The sequence below is a fragment of the Plecotus auritus genome, assembly GCF_963455305.1.
Source record: "Plecotus auritus genome assembly, chromosome: 11".
Lineage (NCBI taxonomy): Eukaryota > Metazoa > Chordata > Mammalia > Chiroptera > Vespertilionidae > Plecotus > Plecotus auritus.
This window is the reverse complement of record NC_137777.1, coordinates 5,338,361-5,353,455: the sequence shown is the minus strand read 5'-3', so window position 1 is coordinate 5,353,455 and position 15,095 is coordinate 5,338,361. Positions and strand designations below refer to the sequence as shown.

General features: G+C 52.2%; 1 protein-coding gene across 1 annotated transcript in view; it reads right to left on the bottom strand.

Annotated features, from left to right (window-relative positions):
• Window positions 1-15,095, bottom strand: part of ASAP1 (ArfGAP with SH3 domain, ankyrin repeat and PH domain 1) — a 234,518-nt gene that overhangs the window by 197,977 nt on the left and 21,446 nt on the right. The window contains exon 2 of the mRNA XM_080646797.1: window positions 10,602-10,688. Within this exon, the coding sequence (XP_080502923.1) occupies window positions 10,602-10,657 (56 nt within the window). The 5' untranslated portion in view covers window positions 10,658-10,688. The remainder of the gene's footprint in view (window positions 1-10,601; window positions 10,689-15,095) is intronic.

Here is a 15,095-nt window from a genome sequence, read left to right as displayed (position 1 = left end):
AGGTGGCCCGCCCCGCCCACTGACTGCCTTCCCTGTCCTGCTGCAGACCCCAGGCGCCTGATCTGCTCCCAACACATCACCGGGCTCCTGGGTCCTCCGGCTTCGGATTGGGTTTGGCGGCTGGAGGAATAAGAACATGCACGGAGGGGTGCTTCCCCCTCCGGCTCCTGCTGCTCAGCTGCTGTCTGAGGACCCTACGCAGCCTCTCTGGCTCCTGTTGCCAGAGGCATCCCCTCCCTCACCCCTTCAGACTTTCTTCGGAGAAACCTGGAGCACCGCTCCATCCCATATGCCTCCCCACCCCTCGCCCACACTTCGGATGATCCCTTTATTAAACACTGCTCAAATTATCCGATTTTGAATGTGCTGTCGGCTTAATGCTGGACCCAGACTGATCGGAGAGGCAGAGAAAGCAGAGAATTTGGGATAATGCAATAAAAGAGTGCTGTTTCCCAGCGAAGTACGAGAGCTCTGGGGTCTGACTGCTGGCGTGGTGCATCCTGGCCCATCACTTACTGTCTGTGAGCCTCTTCCAATCCTCAGCTTCCACCTCTGAAAAGTGGGTTAACACTGGTGCCTATGCATAGGGCGGCATGAGGATTAGGTCACATAATACACGTCTTGGCTAGCTGGGCCTCTGGCACTTCTTCAATGCTGATACACAGCAGAGGATTCTTAGAGTTAATGTGCAGTACCTTTGACAGAGTAAGCGCCCAACATGTGTCTGTTGAAATGACTGAAGTTCTATGAGAAATAAGTACAGAGGACACGGAGAAGCGATAGGGCAATGGCAGAGAAAATCTGGAAGGACTGCCTGGAGGAGGTGATGCTGAGCTGCCTCCTGGAAGAGTGAGCGAGTTGGACGGCTGGCAAAGGGTGTTCCAGGCAGAGGGAACAGCAAGTACAAGTGAGTGGAGGTCTGGCAGGTGCATCAGATGTGAGGCCCTGCAAGTAGCTCAGTGCAATGAGAGTGAAGGACGCGTGCTGGCAGGGATCAGAGCCAAGGACGGAGAGAAAGGCAGGGCTGCCAGGGAAGGCCTTGGATGTCATGCCAAGAACTGGACATTGCCTTAAAAGCAAATTGAGCTGCTCGGGTTGATGCTGAGAAGGCTCAATCTGGCTGCAATGTTGGTCCTGACCCGGCATAGCGTGAGCGCACAGTAGGTGCTTTGCATGCTTATTGAAGAATGAGCGCACACCAGCAGTTCTATACAGCGAGACTGAGCATCTCCCTCCCTCCCTTCCTCCCTCCGTCCCTCCCTCCCTCCCTCCTATACACATGCCAACATATTATATGCCACGATCCAGGCAACCCGCCAGTCACAGGTCTCCCCACATGTTCCTCATCTGATCGCATTAATATTATGCCCCATTGTGGAATAATAAAAAATATATTTGGTCTTTGTCCCTGGTTCCCGGCACAGAGCTTCTAACACCATTGGAATCTGCAGAAGGCAAGAGGGTCTTTTGTATGCTAATGAGACAGCTCCCAGGTAGGGGGCTGAACAGCTTCAGGATGGTGACCAGAGAAACACACCCCTCCTTCCCCCCCAGGAGGCAGAGGGACTGGAGTTCAACCACCAAAGGCTAATGGTTTAATCTATGGTGACTGTGTAATGAAATCTCCACAAAGCCCCTCAACTACAGGGTTGGGGAGCTTCCGGTCGGTGACACATACATGTGCTGGATGGAAGGCAGGGACCGGAGAGGACCAGAACTGTGCACCCCCTCACCCAACACCTGGCCCTTACTGGCCATTCCTGAGTTGTGTCCTTTATAAGAAACTGGTAATGGCAAGCCAAGTGCTTTCCTGAGTCCAGTGAGTCATTCTGACAAATTATTGAACGTGAGGGGCTGTGGAAGCCTCTGAATTTTCAGCCTGTCAATCAGAAGCACCCCTGAGACTCATGACTGGCGTGTGAGGGGGGAGCACTCCAGTGGAGCTGGGCCCCTCACCTGGGGGTCGGTGCTAACTCCGGGTACTTAGTGTCAGAACTCAATTGATTGCCGGACTCCCAGTTGGTGTCCGGAGAGTTGGAAAGTTGCCTGGGGTCAGAGAACAAAGGGCACCACACCCATAAACACTCAATGTCATGGCACGTGCTGTACACTCCCTCCCTCCTCCTTGCAGCGGCCAGATAGTGCCGGGAGCCACCGGCAGACTCGCACAGGGCAGAGCTCACCTGGGCGCTGTCCTCACTGACTCAGCTGCTGACTCACTGTGGCTCTGGGCGTGGCGGCTGGCAGCGCGCGGACCAGCCAGACGCCGTGCCCCAAGTCAGGCACAGAGGCCTCGGGCTCCCAGGTCCACAGGCTGGAGCCGTCTGGTCAGGAAGCCCATCCCTGCACTCACCCACATGTGTCCCAGGGATGTGCTGCCCAGCTGGCCCCCCTGTTTCTCCTTCTATTAGGCATCGATGCATCTCAGGCTGGGCCCCCAGAAGCCGAGCCCGAGACAATGATGTAAGGCAGTGGTCGGCAAACCGCGGCTCGCGAGCCACATGCGGCTCTTTGGCCCCTTGAGTGTCTTAACGCCACTTCTTCAAAATAGACTCGCCCAGGCCGAAAACCTACTTCTGCGCATGGGCCACGAAGTTTCAATCGCACTGTCCGTGCACACCCGCACGTGGTATTTTGTGGAAGAGCCACACTCAAGGGGCCAAAGAGCCGCATGTGGCTCGCGAGCTGCGGTTTGCTGATCGCTGATTTAAGGGAATGGTCCCAGGTACATGGTAGGAAATAGCTGTAAAATTTCAGTCACTACATTTAAGAAAGTTAAAAGGAACTGGTGGGATTTTTTTTTAAATAATAAGTATCATTCTTTAACCCAATATATCCAAAATATTACCATTTCAACGTGAATTACAAATATCACATCCTTTTGTTTCAAAGTCTTAAAGACCGGTCTGCTTTGTACTCACAGGGCCTCCCAATTCGGACCAGCCAGCTGTCAGTCTCCGTGGCCACATGTGGCTGGTGGCTGCCATCTGGCACAGTGTGTGGGCACCAGCCCTGACTTAGGCAGACAAGGGATTACAGTGATGGCTTCCCAGGGCTTGGAATGAAATCGGAGGCAACTTTCCACCTCTCCCGACACAGCGGGGTGCACCAGGCCCTGGGCTAGGTGCTTCCATGAACTGGCTCGTTCAATCCTCACTGCAGGAGGAAAGCGAAGCTCTGGGGCTAGTGGCTTGCCCAAGGTCACACAGCAAGGAGGTGTTAGATGGTGAGTCTCAAGTTGACATACAAAGGACCAAGTCCAGATGACCCCAGTGGTGTCCCTGGATCCCGGAGGGCCTGAAGTCCGCTCTAACCTTGGACTTTTCTTTCTGTGCCACTGCTTGCCACTGAAAGATGCCCACTGACGCGGAACAGTACCCTAGCGATGCAGAAGGATCTGCCCAATCCCCATCAGTCTGGGTACCACAGGAGCACCCGGGCCTCCTGGCTCCCCTCCGACAGGCCGCCCCCCTCTGATGGCTCCCGGTGAAGATGGCCCTTTGTGCACAGGCCACACTCGTCTACACTCATCTAGACTCTCAGCTGAGCCCTTGGGGCGGGAACTGGAACCTTCTAAAATTGCATGTGCTGACAACAGGGTAAGTCAACTTCCCATCATGCCCCTCCAGGTCCCGTCAGGCCTTTAACACCAAATTAGATAAAGGCAATCCAAAGGCGATCGATCAGAGACTCAAACCAGAGGACACGCTCTGAGACCAAATGGATTGACCTCAAGTTGCCAGCAGGGAAGGGCTTCTGATTAAAATAAAGACAGGATCCACGGTCTCCTCCACGCATGGGACAGACCCGCACGGAGGACGAGGGGACGATTACAGCTTTTCAGGTGCAACATCAAAGCTGTCAGCTTCACTATGTAATTTACGAGCCGGTCTGCAGACAAGCATTCATTCTGGGCTATAATGGTCACCTCCCCTTTCCTGCTACCCAGAGAACCCACCTCCTATCTGGTGCTGAGGAGGAGGGGGTGGGGGCACAAGGGAATTCAGACAGAAGCCTGGGCCACCACGCCAGCCACAGAGCCTTGCCCACGGTGGACACATGGCCACTTGCAAGCTCCTGGTGAAAACTCCGTTTCCAATCTTCTGTCACCACATTCCCAGTTTGGGAATGCCTGACACCCTGACTCACCCTGGAGGGGCAGCCACGGTCTGTGACCTGAGACTCTCAGTCCGTTATGCTGCTGCTGATGGGGAGGCGGCGCGGTGAGGAGCCTGGCGGAGCGCACGTGGCCAGTCCTGCTAGAGGCCCGTCTTGCAGCGACTCCCTGAAACTCATCTGCAGCCAAAGCCCCCTCCACTTGGCTCTGCCAAGCACATCCTCGCTGGGGAAGCGGTGGCGTTGTGGTCGGGGGCCGGGGGGGTGGGGGGAATCGATTCTCAGGAAACCTGCGAAGTAGCTTTTGAGCGCCAAACTGGAACCCCTTTCAGGAGCTTTGGGCGCGATGGTAACCCCCACGGAGTGTCCCACATCTCTCTCTCTCTCTCTCTCTCTCTCTCTCTCTCTCTCTCTCTCTCTCTTTTTACAAAGAAAATTGTTCTTTACTCAATTCTGTAAAATGCATTAGATCACAGTTTCCATTTTAAATCCAAATCAAATCAACTTTAGTGTGGATCGGATATCCCAGGCTGCTGTTTTCCCTAAGATTACCTTTGTAAGTGGTGACATTTTGGAGAAATGTGAAAACAGAGACCAGGGAGCATAAAAAAGCCCAGGTCCCACCCAATTTTCCCTTTCTTCCTTCCTCTTTTAAACTGAGGTAACACTGGTTGACAACACTGTATAAGCTCCAGGTGTACAGCACTGTAATTCGGTATCTGTATCCACTCCTGTGTGCTCACCACCAAACGTCTAAATTCCATCCATCGCCATCCACCTGACCCCTTTCCCCATTCTGCCCTCTCCCCGTTCCCCTTCCCCTCTGGTAACCACCATTTGGTGGTCTGTGCCCCTGAGTTTGTTTCTGTTTATTCATTTCCAACCAACTCTCAATCACTCACACATCCACATCAGTACCGCCTTGCTTGAGAAAGGATTCTTCTACAGGTAACAGGCCTGGAATTGGCCTTTTATCAACTTAGCAGAGGCCACTGATTTGATTTCAACAATCATATGTAGTTACTGAACATCCACTACGTGCCAGGCTCTGTGCCAGGCTCCGGGGTAACGTTAGTGGACAAGCAGTCACCACCACTGTCTGTTGGGAGCTGTGGTCTGAGGGGCGGGGCATAGACAGGCAAAAGTGAATACACAAATGATTCCAGATTGTCACGAGGGCTAGGAAGCGGCCCACGGAGGCGATGGAGTGGAAAGGGAAGGTCCCTGAGGAAACTGAGGCTGGGACTACATGCGAAGGGTGTCGCTCCTGTGGGGAGCAGGGGGTTGGGGGACAGGAGGTGCAGGGAGAGGGGCCCCACAGGCAGAAAGCAACAGGAGGCAGAGCCCCAAAGCCAGGAAGAGGCCAGTGGCTGAGGCCCGGCAGACAAGGGAGCAGGGCTGGATCACGCCAGCCCTCGCAGGCCACAGTACGAAATCTGGACTTCACTGGAAGTGACGCGGCAGGGGCGCTGGGACCACGATGGCTTCCAGCAGAGGCCTAGCGTCCCATGAAGGAGACGTTGGGAGAAAAACCCACGGTGGGTGGATAAGCTGCAGCCGCCTGCTGGACTTGCACATGGAGATATAATTAGGCATTTGGGACACTCGAGTCTGGAACTCAGGGATGATGTAGCTGGAGATCGAATCTGGAGGGAGTCAGCCTATAGAGGGTCTTCAACAACACCTGGAGTTGACTGGAGCGAGGGGCACCCTACTCTGAGACCCAGACAGAGGGCAGAGTCCCAAGGGGAAATCCGGGCGGGCTGCCAGAGGGAGAAATGGCCAGTTGGGCCGAATGCCTCCAGGAAGCCGAGTGGATTGTAGAGTAATCCCCAAAGCTTTGCGATTTGGGGGTGGGGATAGGGGTAGGGGGCTTATCTTAAAAGGCTTTCCTTAGGGACTAGGGACGATATCGCAATGGGGGAGGACAGTGGGAATTCTAGGCTCCAGGAACTGACTCCCACTCCCGCCAGTTTCCAGCAGCGGGCCTCCTACAGCTCTCCAGGCCCCGTGAGCGCGTCCCTTCAGTGGGAAAACAGCAGAACCTGACTCCCAGCCTCTGGAATTACCAGACAATACATTTCGATTCAGCCACTGAGTCTGTGCTACTTTGTTCCTGGGGCCCTGGAGACAAGTACAATACTGTCTCATCCTTTAGCCCCACGGAGACAGAGGCTACGCTTGGTTCATCTCGGTATCCCAGCAGCTGGCACCATCCCTGGCACACTGCAGGTGCCCAGAAAATGTTTGCCGAGTGAGCGAGTAAAAAAATGAATGGAGTATAAACTCAGCAGGAGGAGGAACTGTCTTTGGTCTCTACGAAGAGACTGGAGCAAATTAAATGCTCAATACACATTTGTAGAATGAACATTTTAAAATGAAAGGAGAGTCCAGCGGGTGTGGCTCAATGGTTGAGCGCTGACCTATGAACCAGGAGGTCATGGTTCGGTCCCGGTCCGGGCACGTGCCCAGGTTGTGAGCTCGATCCCCAGTGGAGGGCGTGCAGGAGGCAGCCGGTCAATGACTCTCTCTCATCAATGATGTTTCTATCTCTCTCTCTCCCTCACCCTTCCTCTCTGAAATCAATAAAAATGTATTTTAAACAATAAAAAATGAAATGAAATGAGAGATGCTCAGGAAGACTTTGTAATGAGCCTCGATCATCTATTTCCCTAGAGTTCGGGTGTGGCACATGGGGGCTGCTCCTTACACTTTGAAGGCTAGCAGGAAAGAATAAAGGGAGGGCCCTGACTGGTTTGGCTCAGTGGCTAGAGCGTCGGCCTGCGGACTCAAGGGTCCCAGGTTCGATTCCGGTCAAGGGCATGTGCCTTGGTTGCGGGCACATCCCCAGTGGGGGTTGTGCAGGAGGCAGCTGATCGATGTTTCTCTCTCATTGATGTTTCTAGCTCTCTATCCCTCTCCCTTCCTCTCTGTAAAAATCAATAAAATATATTAAAAAAAAAAAAAAAGAATAAATGGAGGGAGGGAAGGACGGCAGAAAACAAGACCCAAATCACGGCCCTTTCCCAATCTCAGTCCAGGCAGAAGCGTCTTCCTCTATGCATCTGACTGAGGAATGGCCGACGCCCTGGAATTACGGCTGGATTTTAAACAGCCTCAATTATAGTGAAAGGGCGTTCACGGTAGAACTTGAATATTAGCGTTTTTTCTAAAACACGTTTCTTTTCCTTCTACATCCAGAAATCACAGGCTTTCCACCCAACCCTCCCAACAATGTCAGAAATGCAGCTCGGAGTTCAGAGGTCAGCGCAAGGGACACATTTCCTGTCCATGTGCAATGTTCATTCCCTGACCCCTGTCCTGCGGCCAAAAAGGGACATCAGCTGTGCTCAGGGAAATTCAATTTGGCTGACAGCTGGCGGCACACTAATGACAGGGCGCCTGCCTTGACCTTGGGAAAGGCAAAGGCGGTGGGGGGGTGTCTAGGGGGGGCAGTCACAGCGGTTGCTCCTGGGCTTGGTGTGGGTGCGTCAAAAGTTTAGGTCAGTTCGTTTCCACCTACGGAGAAAATCCCTAAAAATAAGGCCAGCTGAATTCCACCGCTGGCTCAGAATTCAATTCAGTTTCCATTTGCTGCTCAACCCCCGCCTCTCCTGGGCCTGGTAGCATGTTGGGTGAATAAAGGAAACACCTTGAGCTTCCCCAGATATGACTTCTGCACTATTGTGGGGTGTGATTTTATTCCTTCATTCATTCGGTCAACCATTCATTCATCCATGCACTTATTTTTTTTTTTAATATATTTTATTGATATTTTACAGAGAGGAAGGGAGAGGGATAGAGAGCTAGAAACATCGATGAGAGAGAAACATCGATCAGCTGCCTCCTGCACACCTCCCACTGGGGATGTGCCCGCAACCAAGGTACATGCCCTTGGCTGGAATCGAACCTGGGACCTTTCAGTCCGCAGGCTGACGCTCTATCCACTGAGCCAAACCGGTTTCGGCTATGCACTTATTGTAATAGCCTAACAACGCAAGAGGCCCCTGGACTTAGCCCTGAGGATGGAGCAAGTCTCTGCTCCTGTGGGTTCCCCTTCTCAGCACGGAGCTCGGAGCTCCAGCACCGGTGCTCCAGGGACGCCAGGTGGAGGTCAGCGTCTGTCACAGTGACAAACAAGGGAAGGAAAAGCTGACCCCCTCTCTGGGCCGGTTAGCGGAGAACGGAGGGAAGGAAGCATCACGTGCCTACAGTCTCACCCACGGGTGTTGCAACTCTTCTCCCATCACAGCAGTGGGTGGAGATGCAAATCTAAGGATTCGCCTGGCTGGATCTAGGTGCCCCAGGGCATCCCACACGGAGCCTCAGCCAGGGGCTGTCAATCTGTATGACTGACATCTTTCCTTTTCCTCTAGACAGAAAGCCCCCTGAGGATGGGGCGCTCTCTGCTGCTGGCATCATGTGTGCCAAGCACCCTAGCCCAGTTCCTCGCACATAACTAATAAGCAATTGCTTGAATATTAGCGTTTTTTCTAAAACACGTTTCTTTTCCTTCTACATCCAGAAATGGGGGTGGGGGAGGGGTGGGGGGCTTATCTTAAAAGGCTTTCCTTAGGGACTAGGGATGATATCGCAATGGGGGAGGACAGTGGGAATTCTAGGCTCCAGACCTATGTTATAGGAATGAGCCAACAAAGAAAGAAAGAAAAAAATCTGAGATAAAGGTGTTGGGCTTTTTGTTATAGTTAAGAGTGTAGGTTTGCTGTATTCGTATTACATTTCAATATAATATAGATATACATAAATACGGTAGGCCCTCGGTTAATGTCCTTTTGTTAGGACATTAATGAGATGCTGTCAGAACTGGACCCTTATTTGCATCAATGCGCCTATGGTGAAACTGGTTTTGTTATATGTTGTTTTGCTTAAAGTCGCAGAACCCAAAGACGATGGTACGTGAGGACTTACTGTACATAAAACTGTCTATGTCATAAGCATCCCATTCAAGGAATTAACTTCTACACCATGTAACCGGCACTCTGAACCTCCCGAGGCCCCCCAACCCCCACCCCGCGCTCCCTGCAGGGCAGTACTGCCCGCCTGTGCCCCAGGAAAGCCGGGGTCTCGCAGACAGCGCCGGAGCGCCCTGCACCACCTGTGTTTGCATGTTTAGGTAAGAAAGAAATAGACCCGTATCTTCTTTAAGCCGATGTTCTTTTAGATTTTACACCATTCAGAGCAACACCTCATCCTGAGTCATGCGCTGAGTTATTGCAATTATAATTTACATCCCCAAAAGAGACACCTGCAAGATCAATGTCACCTTTGTGTTGGACTCTTGATTTAAAAAACAAAACCAAATACGACATGACTTCAGGTAACCCTGTAGACGCCAATCTCGGAAAATAAGCAGTTCATTCATCCTGGAAGGTGGTAACAGTCCCCCTTCACCCCGTGTCTGGGTCACCTCCCAGCCTCTCAGGATGGTCTCCCTCCCTCCGGCTTCTCACCTCCCCACCCATTCTGGGCACTTCTGCGGGTCTAATTATCCTTAAAAATTGCTTTTCTCCTAAAACTTGAATAATTACAATACTTTATGTGCCTACTTTACAGAAGATGCTATGTTGTACACCGCTTTTTATGCATACAAAACGTGAAAAATAAAAATCACCGCCTTTCATAGGTAAGAAAACAGAAGGTACAGAGAAGGTTAGCGACTGACCTGAGGTCAGACAGAATGACGGTGGCAGGGCCCGGATTCAACCACCCCTCCAGCACCCATACTCTTTCTACCCCCCACTAGCCCCCGGGGAAGACCAGCCACAGCACCTCAACCCTGTGTCGGGCGCCCTGGTGACTTGAAGACCCTCTCAGGCTCCGTGCGTTTCCTCTGCCTCGTTTTCATGCATCTTCCTGTCCAGCGTGGTTTTTTACCGTCCTCTGACCCAAACCTCCACCCACTGAGGTCAGAGTCCTTAGACTCCATCATGTGTCCCTACACTCGGTCTTCCCAGCTGCCAAATGGGGCAATTCACACTTTCACCAAGAGGCAGCCTGGCACCGAGGGAAAAGACTGGACACCTGGAGTCAGGGAACACTGACTTCAGACCCAGCTGGGCAAGCTGGGCATCTGGGAAACGAATGGCGTCACTCAGACCCGGTGGGCGTGCTGGGTGGACTGAAGGAAGGGTATTTCTGAAAAGCCACTCAGCTAGACTAGTCCCTTTACCATTGGCGGGGTCCTTGCTGCTCCCACTTCTGACTGCATTCTGGTACCACCGCCTCCCACCTTTCCTTCCGCATAAAGGAGACAGGTGAGGTGACCCGGGGCACTTGGTAAGTCAACAGGGAGACAAGTACCCGCCCCCCCACCACCCCCATGATCGGTTCGCCGTGATACTCACATCCAAGGGCTTGAGTTTGGTCACGTTGTGCACTTCAACGCCCCCCCCCCCCCGCCCCCCAAAGAATCCCTCCACACTCCCCAGGCCGGGCCCTCCGACAGGTGGGCTGAGGCCACTCACCGATTCCATAGTGTGTCTCTCGAAAAACTGGAGAGCCTGCAGGCTGACGATCTCATGTCTCAGGTGTCACACACACCAGAAGACGACCTGCATGGGGCAGGGAGAAAGGGACAAGAGTCATCCAGGGGCCTGGGCAATGTCTCGGGAGTGTTCTCACCGCCCGGGGGCTGTCCAGGCACGTGCAGGGACACAGCCAGGAGGCCGCCGTCGCAGCAAGCGACGCTCGGGCTGACACCGCCATCGCTCAGGGCGTGCGAGGAGGGCTTGGGAATCGTCACCTTGTGTTCTATTTCTAGCTCTTCAGTGCAGAGCAATTTACAAGTCATTAACTTCCCTAGACCTAGGCTCCTAAGCAAGAAATTAAAGGGTGCTGACAGGTGCCACAGACAGACGGCTGTGTGCCCACAGGAGAGAAGAGGTGTCCCCCCAGCAAAGGGAACCAGCCCCAGCAAAGAGGGAGATAGAGATGAAGATGCATATTTCAGCCCCTCCGAACCCGAGAGAGGATTTTAATTAATGCGTGCATATCAAAGCTTAATTAACCGCTGCGCGTGCAGAGTGCGGGAAGTCTGGGATGAAAGGTGTTACATAAGGGAACCGCTTCCGATTCGCGGGATGGATGGGAAGTCGAGGCGGGGCTGTGGCAACAAGATGAGCGAAGGGACCTGTGGGGTCCTTCTCCAGTGATTCCCCAACTCAGATCCCTGGCTCTTCCACCTGGGGCCAGACCCAGGGACACTCTTGACCCGTCATCTCTGTCACCCCTGTATCCAATCCATCCCCAAGCCCTGTCTCCCTTATTCCCCAAGGATCTCTCAGCCCGTCTCCCTCTCTGTCTCCACTGGCACAGCCCTGGACCAAGCCTCCATTCCTCCATCACCCTCAGCTGGGCCGCTCCAGCTGCCTAACTGGTCCTCCTGCATCACCATTTCTTCTTCGGAAAGCTGGTCCCCCACACGGAAGCGAGAATAACTTTTTTCTTTTTCTATGTTTTATTATGGAGATGTTTGTAAACACAAAAATAGAGACGCGTACCGAGAACCCCATGTATCCACCACCCAGCCCCAATCACCATCAATTCATAATCCATCCAACCTCATCTGTACCCTAATCCTGCCCCTCCCAACATTATTACTTCAAAAAAAATTCCAGCCATCTTATTATTTTAGTCATATATAGTACAGCATGTATGGCTACGATAAGGTCTTTTATAAAAAATATAACTGCAATACCACTGTCATACCTAAAAAGGTAATTCCTCAATTCACCAGATACTCAATGTTCAAATTTCTAATAGTCTCATGAATGTTAAAAATTTTAACATTTTTTAAAATCCAGATCCAAATGAGGTTCACATCTTATAACTGGATGATAAGCAGAATGAAAAATTTAAAACACAAATTGGACTGTCATTCCCCACCGTTCCACCCCCAGCTTCACATTTCCAGTGGCTTCTTAGTGCTTTAGGATAAAAACCCAAATCACGGAACAAGGTCTGACGCTTGCCCACGTGTCTGGCTTCTGCTTGTCCACCCGGCTCATTGCTGCAGACACATGACCTTCTTTCAGATCCTGGAACCTGCCATGGCCCTTCTGCCCCAGGTCCTTTGCACATGCCATCTCCTTTTCCTGGGAAGCTAATTCACATGGGCACAGGAATTGATGGGCACCAATGAGCGTCAACACGGGCTGGAAGAAACGGAAGCCTGGCACAGAGAGCACAGGTGTGATGCCCTCACAGCAATCCTGCAAGGCAGACGCTGGACCAGCTTTACAGATGAGAAAATGGAGGCCGAGGAGTGCCATACTGTGTCCAAGGCAGTGTGTGACCGAAGTGGGACCCAACCCAGGCTGTCTAACTCAGAAAGTCCCAGCCAGGCTCTCCCTCTAATAAAAGGGTCTTGTAGATCCTCAGAGACAGCTGTCCCATGAGTCCCTGGTCTCCTCCCACCCCCACCCCGCAGCCCTTGTTCCATGAGAGGCTCCCAGGACAGAGTGCAGAGGCCCCTGGGCTTAACTGAAGTCGGATGCCCGGGGTTCCAATCCACTCTGCCCTGAGCAGAGCCGTGGCCCGGGCGGTGAGCCTCTTCGGCTCTCAAGTCCCGTGGTGTGGCAAACAGGGTTGCTAACCTTAGCCCGCCTACGTCACTAGACTGGCGTGACCCTCCAGAGAGATGGTGTGTGAAAGAGCTGTGTGAGCGGTGACACCAGAGTCAGCTCACACCCTGCTCCCGAGACTGAAGCCACTCAAATTAGATCAGCTTCTACGTATACGTCAGGATCGCACCCCGCTGCTTTGGGACCCATTTATACTTTGAGACTAATTCCCCCCCGCCCCAAACAGATAGTTTATTACCAGTTGAGTAATCCAGGTCCATCACAAAGAATAGTAAGGCACGAAGCTAAAATATTTGATTATTCCAACACCTAGAGATAAATACTGTTAGGATTTTAAGGTTATTTCCTTTCTGGGACTTTGTCAGGTTGAAATAAATAATGCATTTCAATTAAAATGATTTTCATAGAACCAGGGAGCTACCGGTAACTAAGAAAAATCCATTTGCATGCATTCATTCATTCATTCATTCATTCATTCATGCCTGTACCAATCCTATGGCAGGGACTCCTCTAGATGCCTGAAGGAGGACCAATAACAAAAGGATGTTCATGATCTCAAGGAAATAACAGCCGTCCATTCACTGCCTTTTCAACTCAGCAAATATGGAGCACCTACTGTATGCTGGGCACTTGCTAATAATGCCAACAGCAATCATTACAAGGACACCAACAGCTTTCTTGCTAGACCCTACACTATGGCCTTTTGTCTTATTATTAAACGTCGGTCCTCAGAACAAAGGCCCCTGGTTAGACCTCAGATCCGGGCTCGTTGGTGAGTTACTTGTCCTTTCCTGCTTCCCTTCCCGCGTCACAGAGGTTGGAAAAACTAAAGTACTCACCTCATCCAGTCACAGTGAGCATTAGGAAGGAAGGCACTTAAAGCACTGAGCAAAATGACTCTTCCCGGGAGCCCATGGATACATGGCACGGGTGGTGGTGGTATTATTATCTCGTGTAACCCGCACAACCACCCCACGGGAAGCTGAAACGAAGGTGTTTGTGAAGGGATTTGTCCGAGGCCACGCAGGTTCCTCTTAGGAGCCGGGGGCGCAATGCCACCTGGGACCCTCTAAGAGTGGAGAACACACCTCAGAATTGTGCCACCCGGTCGGGGAGGGGGGGGTGGGAGGTTGGGGGAAAGGAAGCCGGGGCATTTATGCTCCGATGCTGGGCATGGCCAGGGGAGGGACTCGGACAGATTCCAAAAGCCTGCCTGAGACACGGGCCCTGTCTGTGCCTTCCGGGCCGGGCTCGTCTCACAGGCAGGGAACACACAGCGTCCGTAAATAAATGCTCAATGAATACATCCCAGCGAGGGTGTGATCCCAACCCCCGTGGTCTCCTCTGCACCCTCTCGTTTCCCGCTGCCACCAGCGATGAGAGATTTAAAGTGTCTACCTCCCAGAGAGAACCAGAATTCATCACCGTCAAGCACCGCGTGTTTGATCCACCCACCTCTCCGCTTTCCCACTGAGACTCTCCTCTGTGACCTGCGGTGTGACAGTCAGGACAGCGCTGCCTGCGTGCCAGGCAGAAATGAGAGACATAAATCATTTGGTGCACAAACCCGTCTTCGCTGCCAAATCCCCAAATAGGTGTTGAGTTTTATTCAACAGACATGACTCCGCGGATGTTGGGACTCGCATCCTTTCGCAGAGGATGTTAGGACGCCTGAGTCATCGGCAGCTGGCTTCGGCTTGGACCATTTCTCTTTTCCCATAACATCATGGCAAGCTGTCTTCCCATTCACTGATGTGATTTTTCCCTGTTCCATGGAAACTGTACTTACAAGGTAGCCCAACACATATTTACACCAATCTCCCTCGTATTTATCCGCAGCCCAACTTGTCTAGCCCCTGCCCCTGGAAATTCCCTTTCTTCCAGAAAGCTTTCTCCAACTTCCCAGCCCAACAATCCATCCACTTCTGATCTCCTACTCTATTAATAATGGCAACAATAACAACAATGACCCCTTATTGGGCAATTCCTAGGTGCCAGACCCATCCTGGGCGTGTTCACTATCTCATTCAATCCTTACCGTAGCCCTGCAAGGAACCAATTGTCTGAATTTTACAGGTAAGGAAGCCGAGGCTCCCAGAAGTGGTGTACCATGTCCCAGGCTAGTTCGTGAGGGCACATTCAGGATTCCGACTTGGAACGGCTTGACGTCGAAGCTCGAGGCTTTACTCACTACGCTAAGCAAGGCAGCAGGATTATGACTGAGTGCATCCCGTTCGGTATTCCTTACTGATGGTTTCAAACAGCTAAGTCAAACCTCCTCTCCTGTGGCGTTCCTGAATGGTGAATCCAGAGATGTCCCGTGGGTCATAGGGATTTCCTATCCATTACCAGGCCTCTCAGCTTCCATACCCACTA